The 23,735-nt window shown below is 34.4% G+C and overlaps 1 protein-coding gene across 1 annotated transcript in view; it reads right to left on the minus strand.

Annotated features, from left to right (window-relative positions):
- The window catches only part of Rit2 (Ras like without CAAX 2), a 294,814-nt gene that overhangs the window by 185,082 nt on the left and 85,997 nt on the right, over window positions 1-23,735 (minus strand). The window contains exon 3 of the mRNA XM_042675251.1: window positions 2,146-2,219. Within this exon, the coding sequence (XP_042531185.1) occupies window positions 2,146-2,219 (74 nt within the window). The remainder of the gene's footprint in view (window positions 1-2,145; window positions 2,220-23,735) is intronic.

Raw genomic sequence — 23,735 nt, forward strand, 5'->3', positions numbered from 1 at the left:
CTTTGATGTAATATGAATCATTATAGTTATAGCTGAAGTTTACATTGCAGCTCTTCCCTATTTCAGGTTATACCTTCTTCTCCTAAAGAGATAACTACTTGCTTAAACATCTTAAAAAATTACAAAATGAATCAGGAAGTTAAATTATAAATCCTTTTTCCATCTTGCTATATTGTTAGAAATTATGAAAAATTTCAACAAAAATGTAAGCATGTGTATATGAAAAGATATATGAGTTATATGACATACATCATTCTTCTACTTAAGTTTACAAATTATGGTTTTAAATCTATTGACAAAGTATTGACAAAGATGTATTTAAACCTCTCATTCTATACAGTTTTGGATTTAGATTATTTTATAGATTTTTGTATTTACCCATCTTTGTTCTTAATATTACAAAAAGGAATTTTAAAATACTTTTCATGACTTTTATTTTCCAAATGGCAGATTTATACCTTAATAATACATTTTTTCTTAATATATATTTTATTGTAAAGATACTGTACAGAGGGGTTATAGTTACATGAGCAAGGTAATGAGTACATTTCCTATTGAGCATTGTTACACCCTCCTTTATTTTTCCCCTACCATCTCTTCCCTCTCCACTTCCCCAACTCCTCCTTCCACACTGAAGTTGTATAGTTTGTTTTCATCATAGTGTCTTGTACATCTCATTGTTACAATGGGTCATCTTGTATCCTTATTTCAGAATTGTGTTATATCCCTTCCTTTCCCCAAGTTAAAAAATGTATATACAAGATGCAAGACACTGGAATCAAATACAGTGACAACAGGGGTTGTAACATGGGGGAAGAACAAACAAAGAAACAAAAAAAAAAATCACATAGTACATTATAAGTATATTAAAAAGAACAGCAACAAAGATAAAACCTCTTGTGTACCTATCATGGGGTTCATTTCATTAGCATCGCGTTATATGGTCATATGTACATAGCTTTTGACCTCTTCTGCTTGCCTAGACGTATACTAGCTATTGTAGATAAGGAAAACCATGGGACCTATGTTTCTTTGAGTCTGGCTTCTTTACTTAATATTCCATCTCACCCCAGTTAGAATGGCCATCAGGAAATCTAATAACAACAGATGCTAGAGAGGATGTGACCAAAAGGGAATCTACTGCATTGTTGGTGGGAATGTAAACTTGTTCAAACACTTTGGGAAGCAATACATAGAGCTTCCCTATGACCCAGCAATCCCACTTTTAGGCATTTACCCAACCGATCACAAACAAGGCCATACTAAAGCTACCAGCACTATGTTTACCAGTAGACTATGTTTATCGCAGCATTATTCACCATAGCTAAGATATGGAACCAATCCAAATGCCTCAGTAAATAAATGGATCAAGAAAATGTGTGTGTGTGTGTGTGTGTGTGTGTTTATGAATTCTATGCCTCCATCAGAAAGAATGACATCTCCACATTTGTTAGAAAGTGTAAAGACTTGGAAAATATAATACGTTTTTAAAAATAGGGTCTTTGCCTGATGTTATAATAAGCAAATATATTTGCCTTAGGTGTGAATACTCTTCACTTAGTTTTTATTTTATTCTTTCTTTTGCTCTTTCTCTTAATATATGATTTATTTTTAACTTGATTCTTTGGAAACATTAAGCTAAATGAAACGTTAACTTTCTTTCAAAATATAACAAGCTCTTAGACAATTTTAAACTATTTTTCATATATAACTCTTCCTCATATTTCACTTATAGTTATTGTTTAATAATCTATATTCATTTTTATATCACATACATCATTCTTGTTCCTAGCTGTGGTACTGTGAACTTATTTGTTGAAAAGATTTTCCTTTTAATGTTAATCTTCAGTGATCCAATAAAACTCATGATTCCATTAGAGTCTAGGATATCTGAGCAAAATTTTATAATTTTAGAACAACTTCATTGGCAATATTATCATCTGTACACTTTTTCATTCATACACTGAGAGAGAACATACTTCTAGTATGCAATTAGTAAAAAAACACATTTTTATATTTGCTTTTTGACTATTCTTGCAAGTTTGTTCCTGTTTTAAGAGTTAAATATACCTCAATTATGGTAGAGTGTATGAGGTTGCAGCATAGTAGTCTCAGTGACTAGAAAGAGTTAAGAAAATCACTGACCTGTCCAGCAGTGTCCAAGATGTCCAAATAGGCTGGTTCATTGTCAATCCTGACCTGTGTCTTATAAGCATCTTCTGAAAAACACAAGATAGAGTTCTTATTTAAATATGGAAAACTGAACATACAAAGTGAATGCAGTAGATTTTGCATAGTCAAACTCAAAGTAAAATGAAAATCTGAATATAGTATCAAAACATATAAATAAGATAAAGCAGCAAGAAGCTTTATGTTATTTGTTCCAGTTGTATCTTTTCCATACAACACCAAAATCACAGACAGGCAAAAAAAGTAATGGTAGATAAAAAGGACTAATGCTTTTAATAAAAGTAAACTAAATAAAATATATTGCATAAGTAGAATCAGAGAATACACAACAATTTACATCTAGCTTCTTTCACTAAACATATAAAGAATATGATGATGTAAGTGTAATAATAGCCATATATCAGTATTTCATTCTTTTTGATGGCTGAGTAATATTTGATAATATGTATAAAATCATACTATACTCATTTATGTACACATAGGTTGCTCACAAGGTTAGCTATTATGATTAGTGTTGGAATTAATGTTTTCAGACAGTAACTATCAGTTTAGTATTATAGGAATGTTCTTTGGAGTGAAATTTGTGGTTAAAGTGATTATTCCATGTACACATTTTATAAGGATCTGCTAAATGATTCCACAGTTTCTAAAACATTTTGTATTCCCACATAAAAATTGTGAGGATCATTGTTGTCTTAACTTGTTGCCTATACTTTTCTTATTTCTAGTTTTTATGTAACTAGTTGTCATACAGTGACAATCCCATGGTGCTGATCACTTATTTATTTTTATTTTATTTCTTAATCTTAATTTCAACCCTGAGTAGAAGTTATTCAGTGTAAAAACAGGATGAGAGAAAGAAAAATGAAAGTTAGAATTCCAGATATTAAATAAGAAATAGCAAACAACGTAATTTTAGTGTGTCTAATCAGTAGACTTTAGAGAAGAGAATGTTGATCAAGTTTAAAAGATTAACTGTAATTTATTAAAGAGAATATGGTTTTGCTTGTGAGAGAAACATCTGATCTTACACTGTGTGAATTTAAACTCTGTTTCCACCACTGCTGTTTTTCTGATTTAAAAAAAAATCTCTTCATATCACTAAATGTTGATTTGTCAAATGTGATAATGTTTGTATTTCATTCATGACACTGTTCAGAGGATTTAACTAGACAATGTCTAGAAGCTATAAAGCAGAGTGTCCATGTGCATCATTTAGTAAATATTAAATGTGGCATTGCTATTAATAAATCTGGATGTTATAATGCTATCATAAGGAAGTCATGTGTAGAAATGCCATTTGAAGCATGGTGAATAAGTGAAGGGCTTTAAGAAACATAGGGAAAAGATCAAAGAGATATTTGATAGTCTAGTGAGACAAGATAGAGACCTTGGTGATGTTTGAGGATGGACTCCATTTGAAAGATCTCCAAGATAATTAGAATCAGCATTAATGACTGATTAGATGTGGGACCTGGGAAAGAGAAAAGTATTGGAGAATTCTTCAAATTTCTGACATTTGTAATAGGAGAGTTGTGACATTGCCTGAGAGAGGAAAAGCAGAAAGGTAACCACAGGTTCAATGTGGGAAAATATTTTGTCATATCATTGCGTTTTTTGAGAGAAGATGATGAATAGAGAGTTGTCTGGGCCTGACACATTGGATAGAGCTCTGGAAGTTTTCATTTACATACACATACCTTCTGTACATAGCAAGCCTCCTTTACACATTTCTACCTGTTTTAATATGTACAATGAATCCCTTTGTACAACTACTCAAAGATAATAAAAAAAATGACATGTACAATGAGTGTATACTCTTGAACCTTTTCATCCTGGAGATACATTCCCAGTCTGCATTTTTCCTTCTAATATCTATATCGCACACCAAAAGCAAGAATAAAGCAAAAGCAACAAAAACAGCTGTCACTGCCTGACCTAAAGTGATTTGAACATCATCTGATTTGGACACAAGTCAGTCAACGTTCATAAGCCACAAACCAATAAATGAATCATTTCTAAAATTTCTGGATTTACAAAGTAGGAACGACCAAAAGTAAGAGTATCTTTGTTGGAGCACAGTGATGAATACTTTCATATCCCATACTTTTGCTTGCTGGCAATAGGAAAACCTACATGTGCATGTGTACATACACACACACACACACACAGAGAGAGAGAGAGAGAGAGAGAGAGAAGCCCATTCGGCATATAGCCAATCATATAATTTTTTTCTATTTTCTATCCAGCTGCTCTCTGTACTTTCAGTGGCGTTTCTGTCATAAAAGAGAAATCATGCGAATTACTTGCATTTTTAAGACACATTATTTTCAATTTCACAGAGAAATAAGAGTAACTATGAAAAGGGCTCAGTGACCTGATGATGATAAGTGAGCTTTTCAAATTCTGTGTTTGTTTATTGAAACTCAAAGACCCAGAGCAGAACCTACTGAGGCCAGGGACATGCTGAGTAATCAAGCAAGAGCTCTGCGTGATTATCTAAGCCTTAGATAAGCTCAGCCCCTGAAACAAGTATTAAACACGAGCTTCTGTGGAGATCTGAAAAGTGCTTCAAAGAGACTTGATGTGAATTGGCTGGAAACTAAAGTCAGGTCCTCCATCTGAGGCTTTTTTCCCCCTCCTTTTCTCCTCTCTTTTAAAATGCGTCCATCAGTGTATACATTCCAGTGTAGGAAATCTAGGTCACCTGCCTGGCCTCCGTAGAAACTAATCCCTTTCATATCCTCTCCATAAACAATCATTCTTTCACTTTCCATTCATCAACTCCCTTTGAGGCCACCCATGCAGAAATGTTCCCTTAGAAATTCTCTGCTGAATGCATATAAACACTTCCTTGAATTTCAATCATCTGCCTATAGACCTAACCCTGAAGTGAGCTCATTTATCTTCCCAAGCAAGAGGCCAAATGTACACAAAGGTTTATCAAGCAGAAATGGTAGCAGCTGCATGATGTTTCCTTTACAAAGAAAATCACAGTGGGACCATGTTCTTGGAGGCATCTACCACCTTAAAATGTATCTCAAAATATGAATATTTGAGACTCTTGCTTATCATACAGTACATCTTCCTTATTCTCCTACCCCAGGAGAATGTTTTGAGAAGAAAATACTAAAGGCCTATGCTAACACTTTTAATCTATCAATAACTATATATGTTCTTATTGGTCAGCTACTTAACCTTTTTAGTCAAATGCTAGTCAAATTTAGTTACATGCTAGTCAATGATAGGTGTTCTATAAATATCTATAGCATCAGTACATACGAGATTACTTAAACAAGTCTCAAACCAAGGAACATTATTGTATTTTGATATGGTGGAGGATGTAAAAATGGAATATGATATTTGACTTGGATTGTGTAAAATGAATAATGAATGATTTTAAGATATAAATGTAAGTGTGCTGTGGATAAGACTTCCTTGGTAACTCATTACTTTAGCTAGTAACTGTAATTGTAACTCTGTAACTCCCTAACCTGCCACTCTGTAACAATCCTTCTGCTGTTTTCTGAGCAATAGGAGCCATAAACCAGAGGAACCATCACCACCCTTTGTTCTATTCCCCTGCTTCCTACTAGCAAAACCTTGGCGGGAAATTGAAATTTAAACTTAAGTTGCGCATTTCTGGTAACAATCATTGGCTAAAACCAACATCCAGCCTCCCCCTTTCCCCATCCTAGCCCCAAATGCTTAAAAGCCAATGTGGGCTGGCCCTCAGGCCGGTTCCTGGGATCCCAACTCCAGGTGCGGTCCTGGCGCATCAGCACTTTTAGCTCAATAAAATCTTTTACATTTTCACCGCAGACTGAGTGGTCTCACTGCCCCCCCCCACTACATTTTTTTTCTGTAATTGTTTCTAATTAATTAAGCTACAGTAAAATTAAATCACTTGCACTCTTTGTACTTACCCATATGCGAAGGTATTGTCCCAGAAAACAAATCATAGAGGATTTGAATGAATACACTTTTGGTAATCATCAACTATATGATTTTTATTAGTTTTTTAAAATTATATTTTATTAAAAAGAATTTAATGAATCACTTTCCAAAACAAATGTATTTACTTATTTTTAAATATCTTACTTATAAAATCAGGGTCATTTAATACCATAAAATATATAGATGGAATAAACATCAGAGCTTTGGTTGCTAGATGAGTTAAAAAAAAAAACTTACAAAAATCAAATGCATCTCATATTGATCTCAAAAACACATAATTGAAAAAATACATAATTGATATTTCAGTGAAGTTCTTATTCTGACCTAGTATACATCTTCAGATGCTAATTAAGGACAAACAAAAAAAGTTTTTAAAGGTAACAAAAATACAAAGGCCGGCTGGCAAGATTGCTCAGTGGTGGAGTGCTTGCCTTGATGAGGCCCTGAGTTCAATTCCTCAGCACCACATAAGCAGAAAAAGCTGGAAGTGGCGCTGTGGCTCAAGTGATAGAGAGCTAGCCTTGAGCTGAAGAACTAAAGGAGAGTGTCCAGGCCCAGAGTTCAGACCCCACAACCGACACCAAAAAAAACAAAAAAACAAAAACAAAAAGGCTTAAATAATACACTCTGATATCTATCTCTGAGGATTGTTTTTATAAATCACATGTTGCATAGGTGTGCACATATACTGAATAATACTGGACTTTTCCCTTGAGAAAGACATTAAGTCATGGCTTAGTCAGTACTGATGCAAATCTAAATATACATCAATACATTGATCAATTATTCCATAATAACTGAATACAGATTGGAATGTGTAACGGTGGTGCCCATTTTGATGAGCACAGAGTTTAAAATGTTGAAAAATGCAGCACTGGCATCTACCCACATTGAGTTCATAATCTTGGGGGAAATTTAGGAAAATATCTAGGCAGTCACACCCTATTTTAATAAGAGATGTGCTTATTCAGTTAAACAGAAGAACATACTCAAAGGGATCAGTATGGACTATGGTTATAGTAGGAAACAGTTTTTCACAGAGAGGTTTTTTAAACAGACGTAACTCAGTAAACTTGTATGACCTTATTACCAAGCAACAAAAAGCAAATTAAAACAATAAAACCTTGCTAGTATTTGCCTAACAGAATGGTAAATTCTGTTAGTGATGAACTTGTAGAACCATACGAACATTCTCTGTAAAGAGAGATATAAAATTGTGTAACCACCTGTATCCCTATTTAAATGATTTGTTTTTTCCCTTCCCCTCCACAAATTATAACAACATCAAATACAGTGGAAGCAGGGGTTATACCGTGGAGGAGGGACATACAAAGCAACAAATAAATCATCTTATAAATGTGTTAGAAACAATTGCATGAAAGAAAAAAAAAAACATTTGAATACTTATCTTGGGGTTCATTTCCCTAACATCAACTTATCTGACCTTTTCTGCTTGACTCAGACATATACTAGTTATGTTGAAAATGAACTTTACAACTTTAGTGGTAGGGGGAGGAGAGTTGGGTGGGGGTGTGGGGGGGGAGGATGGGATGGGAAGGGGAAACAAAGGAGGAGGCTACAATGCTTGATAAGAAATGTACGCATTATCTTGAAATATTGCTTTCAGCTCTTTACTAATATTATATCTGGGAATGTTTGTTGTGACCTCATGGTAGACAGAATGTGCTCTCTCTCTCTCTCTCTCTGTCTCTCTTTCTCTTCACAAACTCTGGGATTGCCATGTGACTTAGCTAATGGATGTCTACCATGTGTGATGTTCAAAAGAAGCATGAAGCATACAAATGAAGACTGGCTCAGGTGCTTCTCTTGCTTCTATTGTCACTAGGTTAATAGGCCCCAGGAAATCCTCTGGCTTGGGAAGCAACAAAAGTAACAGTCTGACAAAAAAACATTGTTGTCCTACATATATGTGAGGAACAAACGAGTGCTACTATTGGTACCACTCAAATTTTGTCACATGTGTTACATAGCAAAAACAAATCCATCAGAACATATTATTATAAGTGATATCACCCCTGAGCAATGCCAGGAATCTACTGCAATTACAGTTTTACAGGTTTTAATGGGTTTTAAATATATATTGAATTTTCATTATCATTTTGTTCCTGTTAGAAGTAGCCAACAGGTCATCAGTATTATGGTGTATAAATAAATTCTAATGCAATCACAGAACCGATTACTTTGCAACCACTGCACACAACAAGCAACGTGGTTCAATCTTAGAAACAACACACTGGGAGGTAGAAGGCAGATATAGGTACTGTGGGGTATATTTTCACTTACATAAAATTCAAAACAAACCTCCAAACTAAGATACATTTCTTGATCAGGATGGTTTCTTTACTTACATGGTCATGAGTCATTGTTCTGCATATGTTTCTGTTTGACTTTTAAAATGGGTATGAATAATAATGATATAACTTGTTCAACTGTAAGGAAAGATAGCTAATTCCATTTATCTAGTTGTATTTTTAATGGCAGCAAAGTATTTGGACAAAACGATGTCCTGGAAGATTCTTCCAATATTTTCTTTTTCCTTTTCCTTCCAGTCTCTGTCAATTTTATCTGACATAACAACTTCTTGATATTTGGTCTTAAAATAGAATGAACATTGTTTGCCAATACTGGAGAATATGGACTATAGGGATAGAATCTGCAGTGAGGGAAAAGGACCTTTTTGTCCACAATACCTTTCTCATTAACCTGCTATGATGCCCCAAATTTCACTCCTTCTGTTTAATTCCCTCTGTTGAAGATAAGCCATTTTATTTCCAGGAACTTCCTATTAAAATGCAATAAAGCTACAGGAGAGGTAAAATATTGAGCTATTATCAACCACAAACACCTTACACTAAGATTACTTTTGCACAAAATTAGCTGTCAGGAGAGAAAGCAGAAAGTAGGCCCTGAGGGAAAGATCAGTAGTGATGGCAAAAGAGAAAGGGAGAGGAGAGATAATACTGCTAACAGCTGTGGGTTCATAGTCTGGGAGAGTATGAAGACAACAAAGGAGATTATAGGAAGAGCATGGACACCCAAGGGCAGATAGGACTGTAGCTTGGAGCAGCATCCTGCTAAAGGCATTGCAAGTGTGGAAAAAATTAGTTCTGTTTCCTTCCTTTTCAAAATTGATGAGGTCAGATTGTTGAAGTTACAACAACTGAACATCATGTGTATACCAAAATAAACTGAACATAAATGAATACAACATATATGATTCTGAGTTTGTTGGAGTTGAATATTCTTTAACTTGTTAGCTTCTCCAAGGGATGCAGAAATGAAAATTCCTCTACAGATGGAAGAATATTTTGACTAAGGAAGTAGAAAAAATTGCTTCATGAACTTTGCTGTACATATAAATTTCATTGAAAATCTTGTTAAAATGTAAATATTAATTCAATTCAATGTTAGGACTAGGAATCTGTATTTCTGATAAACTGACAGATCATACAGATGCTATTACTCTGTGACTTACAGAAATATTCTCTAGCTATAATAGAGACATTCTCAAATCTTCAGTCACAAAGGTAGAGAGCCAAGAGACCAGGAGTATAGGTCTTCTCTGAATACAAATGCCTGAGAACAGGGAGAAGGGATGTAAGTTCCAGTCCAAGGACAGGGGAAGACTAATGGCTAGTTCACGAAGTTAGGAAAGCAGAGCTAATTTTAATTTAGTCTTTTTTTTCTTTTTTTCCTAGTTAGGGGTTCAGTTGATTGCTTGGATTCCAACCACATTAAGAAGTGCATCAGGTCCTGGGCTCTTCTTGGATGGAGGTCTTCTTGTCATTTAAATTCCATTATTCCCTATGGGTCCATTTAGTTGGTTTAAATATTGTTAGTTCAGTTTGTGTACATCAATATTTTCTAGGAATGTCTCCATTTCTTCCAGATTCTCCAGTTTGTTGGCATAAAGGTTTGCAAAGCATTCCATTATATTAGCCTAAATCTTGCTTTTTTTCTGTTTTGACATTCCTATTTTCATCTCTATTTTTGTTTATTTGGGTGTGTTTCCTTCTTTTGTAAGTCAGATTTGCTAAGGGTCTGTCCATTTTATTACACAGGCTTATCTATCACAATAGAAATCTCACCAAGAGACAAAGGACAAAGGGTGAACCAAAGCAACAGCGATACTCACAAGACAATATGTTGACAATCAACTTTACAACTTTGGAGGTCAGAATTGGAGAGTGGGAAAGTGGGAGATAAACAAGGGAGGGGGTAAAAATGTTGGACAGTAAATGTACTCATTACCTTACATATGCAACTGTAACCCCTTGGTACATCACATTGACAACAAAATTAAATTAAAAAAAAGAAATCTTACCAAGAAACATACACACCCATACAGAATAATGTTGAACCAAATATCTAAGTACTTCGTGGTTAGTAAAGTACTGTGTACAGTTATTCATCACACTTCATTACAAAGCTAGTCTGAATTCCCTAGTCAGAAACTGGTATACTCCTTCTTAGAGTTCTACAACAACCAGCACATGACCATTTTGTGCTGAATATTTTTCTTAGTTTTTCCTGTTTAAAAGCATGAAGAATCCTTATGCATCTATCTTTGTATACATATGTACATATTTTTAATACGTGTATAACATCCACATAATAATATACACATATTTTCCCTACAATTCTCTTTGGTATGACACTAAGTGTCCAGCCAGTACATTCAGTTTAATGTTCTGTTACATTATGTCCAGCACTCCAGTTAATTTTTTTGCAATGTGATAATTCTTTAATTTACATTGCATGGTGTGAGACATATACAAATATTCCTGTCCTAAGTATGAGAAAATGAGTAAATGAAATTTATATCATAGCTGTGGTTGGAAGCTTCAATTATGTCTACTAGCCACAAAATTCAACTACTTTTGTGCCATATGAGTTATTTTCTTAAAATTAATCCAGCTAAGCCAGGTGCTGGTAGCTCATGCCTGTAATCCTAGCTCTAAGGAGGCTGAGATCTGAGGATGGTGGTTCAAAGCCAGCCCGAACACGAAAGCCCATGAAACTTTTCTCCAATAAACCACCAGAAAACCGGAAGTGGGGCTGTGGGTCAAGTGGTAGAGTGCTTGCCTTGAGCTGAAAAGCTGAGGGACAGTTCCCAGGCCCAGAGTTCAAGCCCCATGACTGACAAAAATCAATCAATCAATCAATCAATCAATCAATCTGGCTAGTATAGTGGTTTACTTTGAAGATTTAATACTGCTTCTTCAAGGAATTAAGTGAATCTATACAATTTCAAATCTCTTCCAAGCCTAAGCTAATACTCAGATTAAGTATTACAAAAGCTGAATCTTTGCTGAAATTACATTTAGAAAGGGATGGGAAACCAATGTGTAGACAATTTGAAGCAACTTTTGATCTTGTCAAACTGATGGAGATAGAAGGAAAACTTGTCTTTCTCCGACTTCTGGGTGTCAGAGCCACATGATCCAATCAATGATTGCAAAAGGGGATTTGATGTAAGTCCTATGAAAATTCATGTGCAGAGTGGATTTGAATTTCTGGGAAGAGTATGACAATCCACTTCCACACTTAGTAAAACCAAAAACATCCTCACTTTTTGACTGCTGCAATGAAGTTAGGTCAGTTTCGGGGCATGCCTCATTAACTCTCACTGTATAGTTCCATAAACAAGAGAGGACTAAGATCTTGGTAGTGCTGGATCCACTTAAGTCATCCTGGAGAACTGATCACTAGCATCACTTTAAAGGAATTCAAGCTTGGCTACTGAACAACCTGCATCCTTATTGAAAAGATTTTTCCCACATCTATCCCAGATTCTCTCCTCCTACTTTACACTTCGTGAAGTCTTCATTGTTCTTTTGTTCTTCCCCTCAGCAGCAATTCTCATTTATAGTCTGTGAGTTACCCTTAAACATCTGGTCTCTCTTTACCATTCATGGGAACATCCTAGTGTTTCTGAGTCATGCACTGGATTAGAAGTCAAGGGCACACAGCTGCTAATTGATTTCCATAGTGCATTATTCACTTTTCATTATCACGCTCCCTTCTGAAACACCAAATGTATAAATTTGCCAAGTCTAGAGGCTGCATGGTAGGTGCATATCCTCTACACTTGGTTATGTGCTGTCAGTTGCTACTCACAGACGTGTTTCTGTTCTCTATCCTCTTTTCCCTCTTAATCTTAGAACTGAATTTTAGAAAAAAAAGAAAAGAAAAGAAAGGGAGAAAAAATACATAATAGTGCATTTTCCCTCACATATCCATGCTACAGAAACACAAATAGTGACATTAATTTTGTGTCTAGTATGTTTAATTCTGGCTTTGATGTAATCATTTCTATATTATTTTAGTGACAACTTTTGTTTATAATGTGAACAGAACTAGTATGATCACATTTTTTACATATTTATGAATGAAATGAGGATAAGCTAAAATAACAACAAATAGTACATATGGAAAAATAGTTTAATTAATTTAAGGACCTTCTTGCCAACTCTTGGGAAATAAGCATTGACTGTCATTGATAACACCAACAAACAACATTTCAGTGAAAAGCAATGGAAACTTGTACTGATTCCTCAATCTTCATTGGTAGAGTTCCATGTAGCAATAGTCTAACACCATCTATGTGACCTTGAAAAAGTCTTCCATTCTTAATTGATTTTCTTATAAGTTATGTGAAATTTCTTTTCCACAAGAATGAAGTGGCATTAATTGTGAACAGCATTACAGACTGGAAGAGCTAGCTTGTAAGCTTTAGCATACCCACTCTACAGAATTCTCAGCCAAGTGTATCTGCACATGACCTTTGTTCTTAGCACTTGGTGGCCACTAGCTGTACTTTGGCATCTTTTGTTTAAGTTCTTTTGACATATAATATTAAGGGCTTTGTGTCATCAGGTTGTTTTACTGTTCCATGGCAGTGATTTGGGACTTTACTCATATGTTAAAATCACCAAATCCAACACCCAGTTCCAGAAATTCATATTCAACTCATTATCTAAGTGGAGATGCTTAATTATGCAATCTAGTCTGAGCTGGCTTGTGAGATAGAGATGGGACAGTGAATTTGAGCCTTGAGTTGAGGGTAACTTGTGTTTCACACGACGGGAGCCAACACTGCAACTTGGGAAAGAGCATAAAGATTTTATAAATGTTTCTCTTTTCAGGGTAAGTATTGTTACAGAGACAGATCAATTTGAGGGAATCTGCCAACCTAATCTGAGATCCATCTGTACCAGATATTTAATTTAATTTTTAATAGATGAAAAGGCTGTTGATGACTAAAGAATGAAGTAAATACCTGCTTCTTCTTTTTCTTCTACTAGTACCAAAGAAAGAGAATGTATAACTCTTTTGAAAGACCTTTGATATTATTCACTAAGTTTGATAAGTTCTTCACTTTTATGTTTTAAAATCTCATAGATCAAAGACAATTTTTATGATGTTATTTTTCCATAGGTATTGAACTATAATAAAATTAGTATTACTTATTATCTTGATTAATTCATATTAATAAGAGAAGCTTTATGTATTTTTAAAAAAAGTACTAATACTCATGACCAGATAGCTGGTATGGAATACAACTCTTTAAGTTCTCATTATCTTATGTGAAGAAAACTACACCTGGAGATGAGCAGTGGAAAGGCCATTGCTATAGAAATAAGATAGGAGAATGTCCTCTTACATCCCAGTGTTCATGGTTCGTACACCTAAAATTAGATGAAGTGTTCAAATAGTCATTGAACAAAAGAAAATATTTCCACTGAAGAGCTTCTGAGATGTTTTCAAATTGACAAATTGAGAGAGTTAAAAGAGATTTCCTGGATTATTCTATTGTGATTTGAGTATAGAAATTGGTTAACAAGATGTTTGACTTACAAGGGTACTAAAATATTTAATTTTTCTTCTCCCAAATTTAAGAAACATGAAGATATACAGAAGATATAGAGAACAATGCACTCAGAAAGAAGGTAATGAGAGGAGAAGAAATGTAACAATGACCAATAGAAGACTGCTACCCTTCCTTGATTTGTTATTTCCTCTTTTGATAGAATTGCCCTGAGACTCACAAGATAGAGCAAATGTTAGTAAAGATGGAATGAAATTCTAAGATGTCAAATTAGATTGAAGGGGAGTATAGGACTACTCCTATGAAGTGAAATGACCCTCTCGACTAATGTTAGATTCTAAGACAGTCTTGAATGGTATTTCGAACCATTAATGAACTTCAGATTGGTTCTTGACTTGTAATCATGGTTAATGAAAGAGAAGTGGTGCATCATGGGAAGATGATTGGAGAGCTAAATCAGAAATTGTGTTATGCTCTTATACTATTGTTTGTATGTAGAAAGTCATCTGTTTGTTTCTGTTGTTTTCTCCCATTTGCTCTACTATGTTATGTTAGCAATGCTATTGGATATATAGAAACATACATATTCATATGGGAAGATGGTTAAAAACATAGAAGTGTAATGATTAATTGAAATGTTATGTTTGATATCCTGGTGGACTCTGATAGATGTTGAACAGTAGATTGCAGTGGTACAACACTCAATGGGAGATGATGAAGACAATGCTTCACTTCTTCTTCCAAAAATGCCTATGAATAGCTTAAGAAAACTGGGATCCAAGAAAACATTCCTGATAAAACATGGGATGATATATTTCCTGAAACAATTAATATCCAATGAAGCAAAATAGTTACCAAAATAAAAAACCCAGATACATTTTTTGGACTATTGGAATTTGAATCAAACTGTGAAGATGTTTTCATGTATTTGCTTACAAGAGTGGCAAACTCACAGAATTTCTCCCTGTCTGCCTTTAGTTGAAGTACTTCATTCATTGTATAGGAGAAGCTCTAAGTTACATATTAAACGCTGATGGACACAGGAAGATAGAAGTTACATGTTGGCCACAGGAGACATTATAGAAGAAAAAAGATTATTGAGCAAAAATGTCATATGATGGATATTTAATATCCTCGAAAACTTGAAGGACTTCTATACAGACAAAAATTAAAATGGGAGAGGGGGCATTTTTGTTCGTTTTACCCATGGCTCTAACGTAAAGGAAGGAAGATAACAACAACAAAATCATTAAAGTCTTTGGTAAAACCTCAATAAATAATTGTTGTTCAAAAGAGGAAATGAACTGTCAAAGATACAATAGTTTTTCTTGAGGTATATGGATACAAACATGAGTCGTAAGTAGGTAGAATCCCAAAGAAGGTGTCTCAAGTGGTAGAGCGCTAGCCTTGAGCTGAAAGCGCAGGGACAGTGCCCAGGCCCAGAGTTCAGGTCCCACAACTGACTTAAAAAAAAAAAAGGATCATGAACAGATAAGTGGTCAGACTAAATATCTTTTAAGATTCATTTCCCATCTAGTTACAGAGGAATGGTAAAAAAAAAAAATTGGTTTAAGAGAGATAGAAAAGATATTAAAATGGTATTTGAGAATAGAAAATTAAATGATAAGTGGAATCTTTAATAAAACCCATGATATTTTATCAGGAGACATAAAAGGTTAATTTCATTTCTTTTAAATTTATTTTCTTATCTTTCCTTTACATAACGATACCTTCTAATTATACTCTTAAAATACTTTAAGAATTATTTATCAGTTAATATAGCATTGAATAATTTTAAAAAGCTCTACTTCTGACTGTCATAGGTAACAAAATGAAGAATCCAATTCTTTCATTTAGAGTTCCTAATGCCTGACGCTGGTGGCTCATGCCTGCAATCCTAGCTACTCAGAAGGCTGAGATCTGAGGATCATGGTTCAAAGCCAGCCCAGGCAGAAAAGTCTGTGAGACTCTGATCTCCAATAAACCACTAGAAAACCAGAAGTGATGCTGTGGTTCAAGAGGTAGAGCACTCGCCTTGAGCTGAAGAGCTGAGGGACAGCTCCCAGGCCCAGAGTTCAAGCCCCACTACTGACACACACACACAAAAACCAGTTCCTGTCTATAGATGTAGATAGACAGATGCTGAATTGAGAATCTTAGGGACCCAAAATGATTCAAAGATGATATGAATATTAAAAATATTTAGAAAAATATCTAGATTTTGATACCATCTATCTATATTGGATGTCTGGTCCTGATGATAGAATAAATCAGCTGCAACCTCCATTAGCTCTATTTGGAATTAGTGTTTTAGTGAGCCACTGGAGAAGAGGGTATTTTACTTCTTTACTTGGAGGAAATATTATGATTAGTTTTTCATCTGTCATAGGCCTAATAATACCATCTTCTTCTCCAAAAGATTTAAACCTTAGTCATCAGAACCTATCAATTATGTTTTATTGCTTGGATAATTGAAGTTGCAGACAGTTTTTAGGTCCTAAACTGCTGACCTCAGAAAACAGAGACTATCCAGGAGTATTCAGGTGTGTCCAGTTTAATTATTAGAGCTATTAAAATTGAGGATGAAGGAGAAAAGTATGAAAAAGGTATGACTAAGGAAGCAAGTCTAGAAAGATGCTAAGTTGCTGGTGTTCCAGATGGAGTGAGGGAGGAGGGAAATAAAGAACCCAGGCAGTGTCTGGGAGTTAATGTTCTTGAAATGTCATATGCCTATGAAATAAACTTTAAGTTCACGAGACTGTGTATAAATCTGTCTTTGAGGGAAGGATACTCTAGCAAAGGTGGTCTGTGGTAAAAATAATCCATTATTAAAGGATTTCTAATTCTTGTTGCACAGTCTTGGTCAATGTGCATATGAGAGAGATTCCTGTCAGAAGCTCAGTTTCCTTTGCTCTGTTTAGTGTGCTTAGATCATTCTGATGTGTAGTTAGAGAGGTTTAATGGAGCCATAGGCCACAATATTTGTCTTGCAATATATTAGAGTATTTAAAATTATCTCAAGGAAGGTTATTAGCCTTATAAAAAATAATTCCTGACAGTATTTTTTAGTTTGTATGAGTCCCAGAAAGCACTATTAAATCTACTGGGAGTATTCCTCTAGTGTTCCTTGTGCTCTCTGGGAAGTATAATTAGCCCATGTTGCTGAGCCTGAGCTTTGCTCCCAGGCATATCTTTCTGGAATAAAAGATTTCTACCATCTCTGCTTTATACTCATACTCCAAGATTCAGAGAAAGTACTTCTTCCCCAAAGTTAAGAAAGAAGTAATAACTTATCTTTGTACTCTGATACATTGATTCTCCTTTTTTGTATGACTTTTCACTTTGCATGTTTCATTATCATTAATATTGGCTATTATCTCCTTATTGGATTGTTGGATCTGCATGCTCAACAAGTATCTTTTGCTCTTATTTCATATTTTTACCTCATTGAACAGGTTTCCTGGCAGACAGAATGTGAGTCAAAACACCATAGAGTTTAAAGCAGAAGAAAAGCCATTATGCCAGAACCTAGAACTGTTTCATGTATAAGTTCTAACATTCTTAGTTATGAGCCCTTAAAACAAATCACAGCAATATTCTGAGACTTTATTGCTTTATATAATCATTTCTGATAGAACTCTTACTGTATAAATGCAAACATGTCTCAAACTGAGTGATATATTTAGGCCTATTTTAATTTTGGTAAGTAAGTTTTATATTATTTTGGCATATGTTGGTCCTGGAGCAACACTAAAGTCAGAAAGCTTCTTTCATATTAGCTGAGTTGAATAGAAATAGAAACTACATATATTTTACACAAACACACACACACACACACACAGAGGAAAATATGAAAAATGGAGCTAGTGGGTGAAATATTTTATTTTTTAATTTGTAGCAAATATATAATGCTAATCTGTGAGAAATCTCTGGTAAAAATGAAAATGTTTATATTTATCATTTACTCTTCAAAGGTTTTCTTAAAGAAACGATAGAGTCAAGTTCTGTAGTAGAAAATGATCATCACGAGACACACACCATCATATCAGATAAGAAGAAAGTGATCAATGCCTACAAGATTTATACTAAAAAGACCTCAGAATCCATTTAGATAGACTATGACTATGAGGGGTACTAAAAGAATCATGGATGACAAGAGCCTACTATGAAATATGGTCCATGGAGTATGTTTAGCTTAATAAATTCATAATGATAGAAAAATATGTCTGATCATTTTTGAAGAGTAGTACAAAATCAACTCATTCTTTCAAAATCAGTAGGGGTATATATATATATATATATATATATGTGTGTGTGTGTGTGTGTGTGTGTGTGTGTGTGTGTGAAATTCCTGCATAAACCTAATCATGCAGTAAGACTAGCATTTGATGGACTATTTGGTTTTATTAAAATCATTAAAAATATCAAGAAAATTAGAAATGTTAGTAGTAATATCAGTCATTATTTTCACCCCTTAATGAATTGATTCTCAATGGCTGTTAACCATGCAAAGGAATTGTCAATATATGTGTTTTTGCTCACAAGATACAGCACTACATTTGAAGTTGTCCTCTCACAATATCAAATATATAGCTCATCAAGATGTTAAACTTAATTAAAAGTCTGACACAAATCTATGTGTAAACTTTTCCTTAAAATGTACAATGGAGAGAAAGAGTACAAAACTAAGTGACAAACTGAAACCTATAGATTTTTTATTATACATATGTCTTACATATGTGTAGAGTATAGATATGTACATATATACATGCATATATAAACATATAAATATAGTATCTACCTCATATGTATATATGCATATATGTATACATGCATATATATGTATATATATGGAAGGTAGAAATATATATATATATACATATATATAAATGTATATATATATATACACACACACACACACACACACACACACACACACACACACACACACACACACACAGAAGGTAGATAATCCAAGGACAACACGGGGTGATATTAGGGATTTTTAAATGAGCAATAAGGTGTTATAAATATGATTTCCAAAAACAGGAGCCTCAACCCATAACATGAAAACAATAAATTGTCTCAGGAAGGCAAATTTACTTCTGTGTAGAAGGGTGAGCCATCAGTCAAAAATCTGGCAAGCAAGCAAACAGAGCAGGCAGTCTGCTCTTGTATTTATTTCTAAACCCTGCCTCTTTGCTCACACTAGTTGAGCTCAGACTAGTTGGCTCAAGATTCCTACTCTGAATAGGGTAAAATGTATTTACATAACACAATTTTGAAAACAAAGTAACAGTTCGCAAGTAATCTCACAATATACTCACCTCTTCTACTATTTCTTGAATAGCAGAAATAAAAGAGGAATGTCATAATTAGTTTTTGAGAAGAAATTCATTTAAGGCAAAACCTCACATTTTACAAATCCTTTCTTAAACTGAAGAAGTTCCTGTTTTCCTTGAAAAGAGTCAAGACACAAGGCCAAAGGAGGAACTTTTAAGCAATATACTTTGATAGAAGACAGTTTTTCTTACAATTGGCAAAAAGAGAACTTCTAAGGTAACAGAGAATCTTCATCTTGTTTATGGTAGGGGTCATTAGATGCATTGCCTTTCAGTAAGCCAAACAATATTTATTTTATTTGATGTTATCTTCAATAGCATCAATAACACTTTAAAAAACCAGCTAGCTAGCCTGGCCCTTGTGGCTCAGGCCTGTAATCCTAGCTACCCAGAAGGCTGAGATCTGAGGATCATGGTTGGAAGCCTGCTCTGACAGGAAAGTCCATGAGACTATTATCTCCAATTAACCACTAGAAAGCCAGAAGTGGTGCTTTGGCTCAAGTGGTAGAGCACTAGCAGGGATATCACCAAGGCTCAGAGTTCAAGAACAGTGACCAAAAAAAAAAAAAAAAATCAAACAAAGAACAGGTAAAGTAGATAGATTACCGTAGGACAATGAATTTGATTATGAGTGAAACTTCACACTTTAATAGTAAGCATCTGAAGACACTTTATATTTACATGAGAAACAAATTAGGATAATTTTATATCAATTTCTTTTAGGCTGAGACAAAAAATCTTTAAAAGGTAACAATACCACTGTGCTAAAATATGATGATTTTTTTGAATAAAACCATTGACACTTTTTTTTTGGTCAATCATGGGGCTTGAACTCTGGGCCTGGGCACTGTCTCTGCACTCTTCAGCTCAAGGCTAGCACTCTACCACTTGAGCCAGAGCACCGCTTCTGGTTTTCTAGTGGTTAATTGGAGATCAGAGTCTCATGGACTTTCCTGTCTGGGCTGGCTTTGAACCATGATTGCCAGATATCAGCCTCCTGAATAGCTAGGATTAGAGGCATGAGCCACAGGCACCCAGCAACACTTTATTATTATTATTATTACTGTTATTTGTACATAAATATTCAGATGATATTTTCTAGATGTATACATTGAAGTAATCCATTCTCTGGGCAGCTCAGTTTTATAATTGTCAAAAATACATTTATTTTTGCCTTGTTAGAGATGGGGATCAATTAATACATTTAACCTTAAGAAAAACATATCACTACATTATGAATAGGAAATGTGGAGAATCCCTCTACCCTACATGATCTTCTCATAGAAAAAAAATTAAATATATGCATTCCTTCTAAAATATGATGTAGAAACCAATTAATCAAGGTCAATGCTAATGAAGAACTCATAACTTATTAACAAAATATAATCTAGGACATTTAATTGCATGTAGCAATACTGGAAAAACTTTAATTGAATACACAGTTTCAAATATTTAAAGTTTCAATGTAATATAGTTTTTAAAGAAGGAAAATAAATGCAGTTAAGTGTCAGCTACATGTTTCATTGAGGTAATCTGACTGAAAATGAATAGAATTGATAATCAGACAAGTATATATATATATATTTATATATATATATGTATCACATCTTTTCAGGAATAGAAAGACACATACTTCTTTATCAGACATAAATGCTTCAAATTTCAATATAACTGGAGTCAGAAAAAAAGAGTGTATGCAAAGTTGGTTACTAGAAGAATTTAGAGAAATTACCATGCCAGACTTTTTTTTTAGGCTATTTCTGCTTCTTGGAATAGCTTGAATACATCCATGGTTTTATTGAAGGCAGTTTCAGAGGTGTTTTTCTGCATCACTGGAAACCATTTTAACCGGGCTAAATCTTATGGAAATTTATGTTTAATTCTAAAGCTTGTCCCACCCACTGCCATATTCCAATTAAAGCATGACATTGACACATCCCATGCCGCTGCCTGATGCAGTGTTGAGAACACACACAATTTTATATGCTGGTATCTCTCCAAACCAGGAAGCTTCTTTCACCTCTAATTTGCATGATGCATTCATTTTCATATTAGTCACGTGATTAATGAGAGTCTTGGAGAGTGTCCAGTTTTATCAACTCTGTCATGTTTCCCTTATTCCTGTCACCAGACTCAATTAACTCTCCTCGCTATTGCCAAGTGGTATACACAGTATAAATTATGCTTGTTCATTTGTTGCAGAAAACAATCACATCTACTGCAATTTAGAAATTATTTTCCACTGGTGGGTATAATTAATTGTTAAAATGTGTATCAGCAAGCATTTCTCTTCAATGCACAGACCAAGCCTTTCAACTACTCAATATATACTATCTATCACATGCCAAACTTTTATTCCACACTCTTTTACCAAGTCCCTGAAAAAACACTGCTGAATTTGTAGGAAAAAAATTGCTGTAATGAACCACTGTTATAGAACTTGAATTATGCTGTGGTCCACTATCAGAGAAAATTAATGTAAAACTGGTTTTCTAATGAAGAAACTAGAGACTTTGGGCTGGCTTCCTCATGAAACCAGAGACTTACGTTATTTTTCTTCCAACATCCTACTTTACTATTTTCCCTTTAGGAAACTCAGTTGATTTTTGCAAAATTTTACTTATTAAATATCCAGTTAATATGAAAATTAACTTCTAGTTTTCTGTCTTACACATCATCTTAATTTAATTGACAATTTTTTTCTACTTCATGCATAACACAAAAAGAAACCTCTTGGGTTTCTGTGACAATGATTTTGTTCATGTTTGAATGATTAATAATTGCAAGCTGCTGAGAATAAAGTAAAATAGTTTCTTCTTTAAATAGTTACATTTCTGAGGAGGTGTCAGGCTGTATTTCTTTTTCAGAGAAGAAAACTGGTCCTTGGCTCTTTTGGATTAAAACTATTGATGGGTAAGTTATAAATTTATATGAAGAACTTTAGATGTTTCTTTGAGAATGTGTGCACATGCAGACATAAGAGAGCACTTGTTCATTATTAATTTTACAGGAGTAAAAATGAATAGGAATTATACAGATTTAATTGTACTGTGTTTCCAAAGTCTCAATGTGATTAATATTATAGAATTTAGAAACAGGAGAGCAATTGCTCACCTAAAATTAGCTATTCCTGACAGAAACCTCTCTCTGCTGGGGACATAGCAGTAACAGACATAAAGATTCCTCCTCCTTTTTTTTGATCACAGATAATAGGATGATAAAACATAGCCCCAGATGCTATATACGTTAAAAAGATGTCATAATAGAGTGATAGATTTAAAACAAAAGAAAGTTAAGATTGTACCCGAATGATATAAAGTTAGCCATTTGGAGTAAGTGGAAGAATATTCTGCCAGATAAAGTAACTAGTGTGCAAAGATGCCAGTTGAGGACCAGACATAGTGGTGTGCCCCAGGAGCTGTCATGAATGCTACAATAATGGGGTGTTGGGCAGGTGGACAGATACACACAGAGGTCCGAGAGGCAGAGAAGTGCTAGCTACATCATGAAATCAAAGATGGCAGCCAATAGTGATGTTCCAGGGGCAACACAGAGGGTCAGTGCTGACCCTCTGCATTCTCTATAGAAGGCAGCCCAGACTAGGAAAGAGATAGAAATGGTGTGTGTCAGAGGAGCGGATACTGTCTATTGTAGATTCAGAGTGTAACTATTTTACTCTATTTCAAACACATTTAGATTTGGTAGTTAGGAATAATGGCAAAATTTTAAATCAAGCACATAGGAAATCTATCATGAAAATAAACACTCCTAGATTTAATGGAAGAAATCTACATTCAACTCCTTCCAGAGATGTGAGCTTTAATCTTTTATCTCTGTACAACTCCATCTGCTACTCTTCTCACAGGAGCATTCCTTTTCTCCTTGCCTTGTCTCAGGTTCAACTCAAGTTTTACATATTCCTGGTGCTTCTGTAGACACATTTTCTCAAGAGGGTCATGTTTTGCTTTATCAGAAATTCCAAAACAAGTATTATAAAAGACATACCCTTACAATATGTAATAACACAGACTTATTTCAATATACCTTTATAACATAGTTGGGTTTTCTTAGGAGAAAGAATCGGAATTTAGCTATTGGAATATACTACTGGAACAAGGAATAATGAAAGGGATGTGAATAAGACTGAAGTGCATAATATGTGTATGAACATAGAATAATGAAATCCATTAAAAATATAAAAAGAGAGGAGAATAGGAAGGTAGAGTAGATGAAGAACATATGATCCTAGTACATTATGTGCATATATAGAGAATATCATAGGGAAATCTCTGTGTGCAATTAATATATGCTAAGACAAATACCAAAAAAAAACATTTGCATATGCTTAAAATATTAAGGTACATAAGGCTGGAAGAGCTTTTTGCATTTCTGAA

Source organism: Dipodomys spectabilis, unplaced genomic scaffold (assembly GCF_019054845.1).
Source record: "Dipodomys spectabilis isolate Male_0828 unplaced genomic scaffold, ASM1905484v1 ptg000024l, whole genome shotgun sequence".
In the NCBI taxonomy this organism is placed as follows: domain Eukaryota; kingdom Metazoa; phylum Chordata; class Mammalia; order Rodentia; family Heteromyidae; genus Dipodomys; species Dipodomys spectabilis.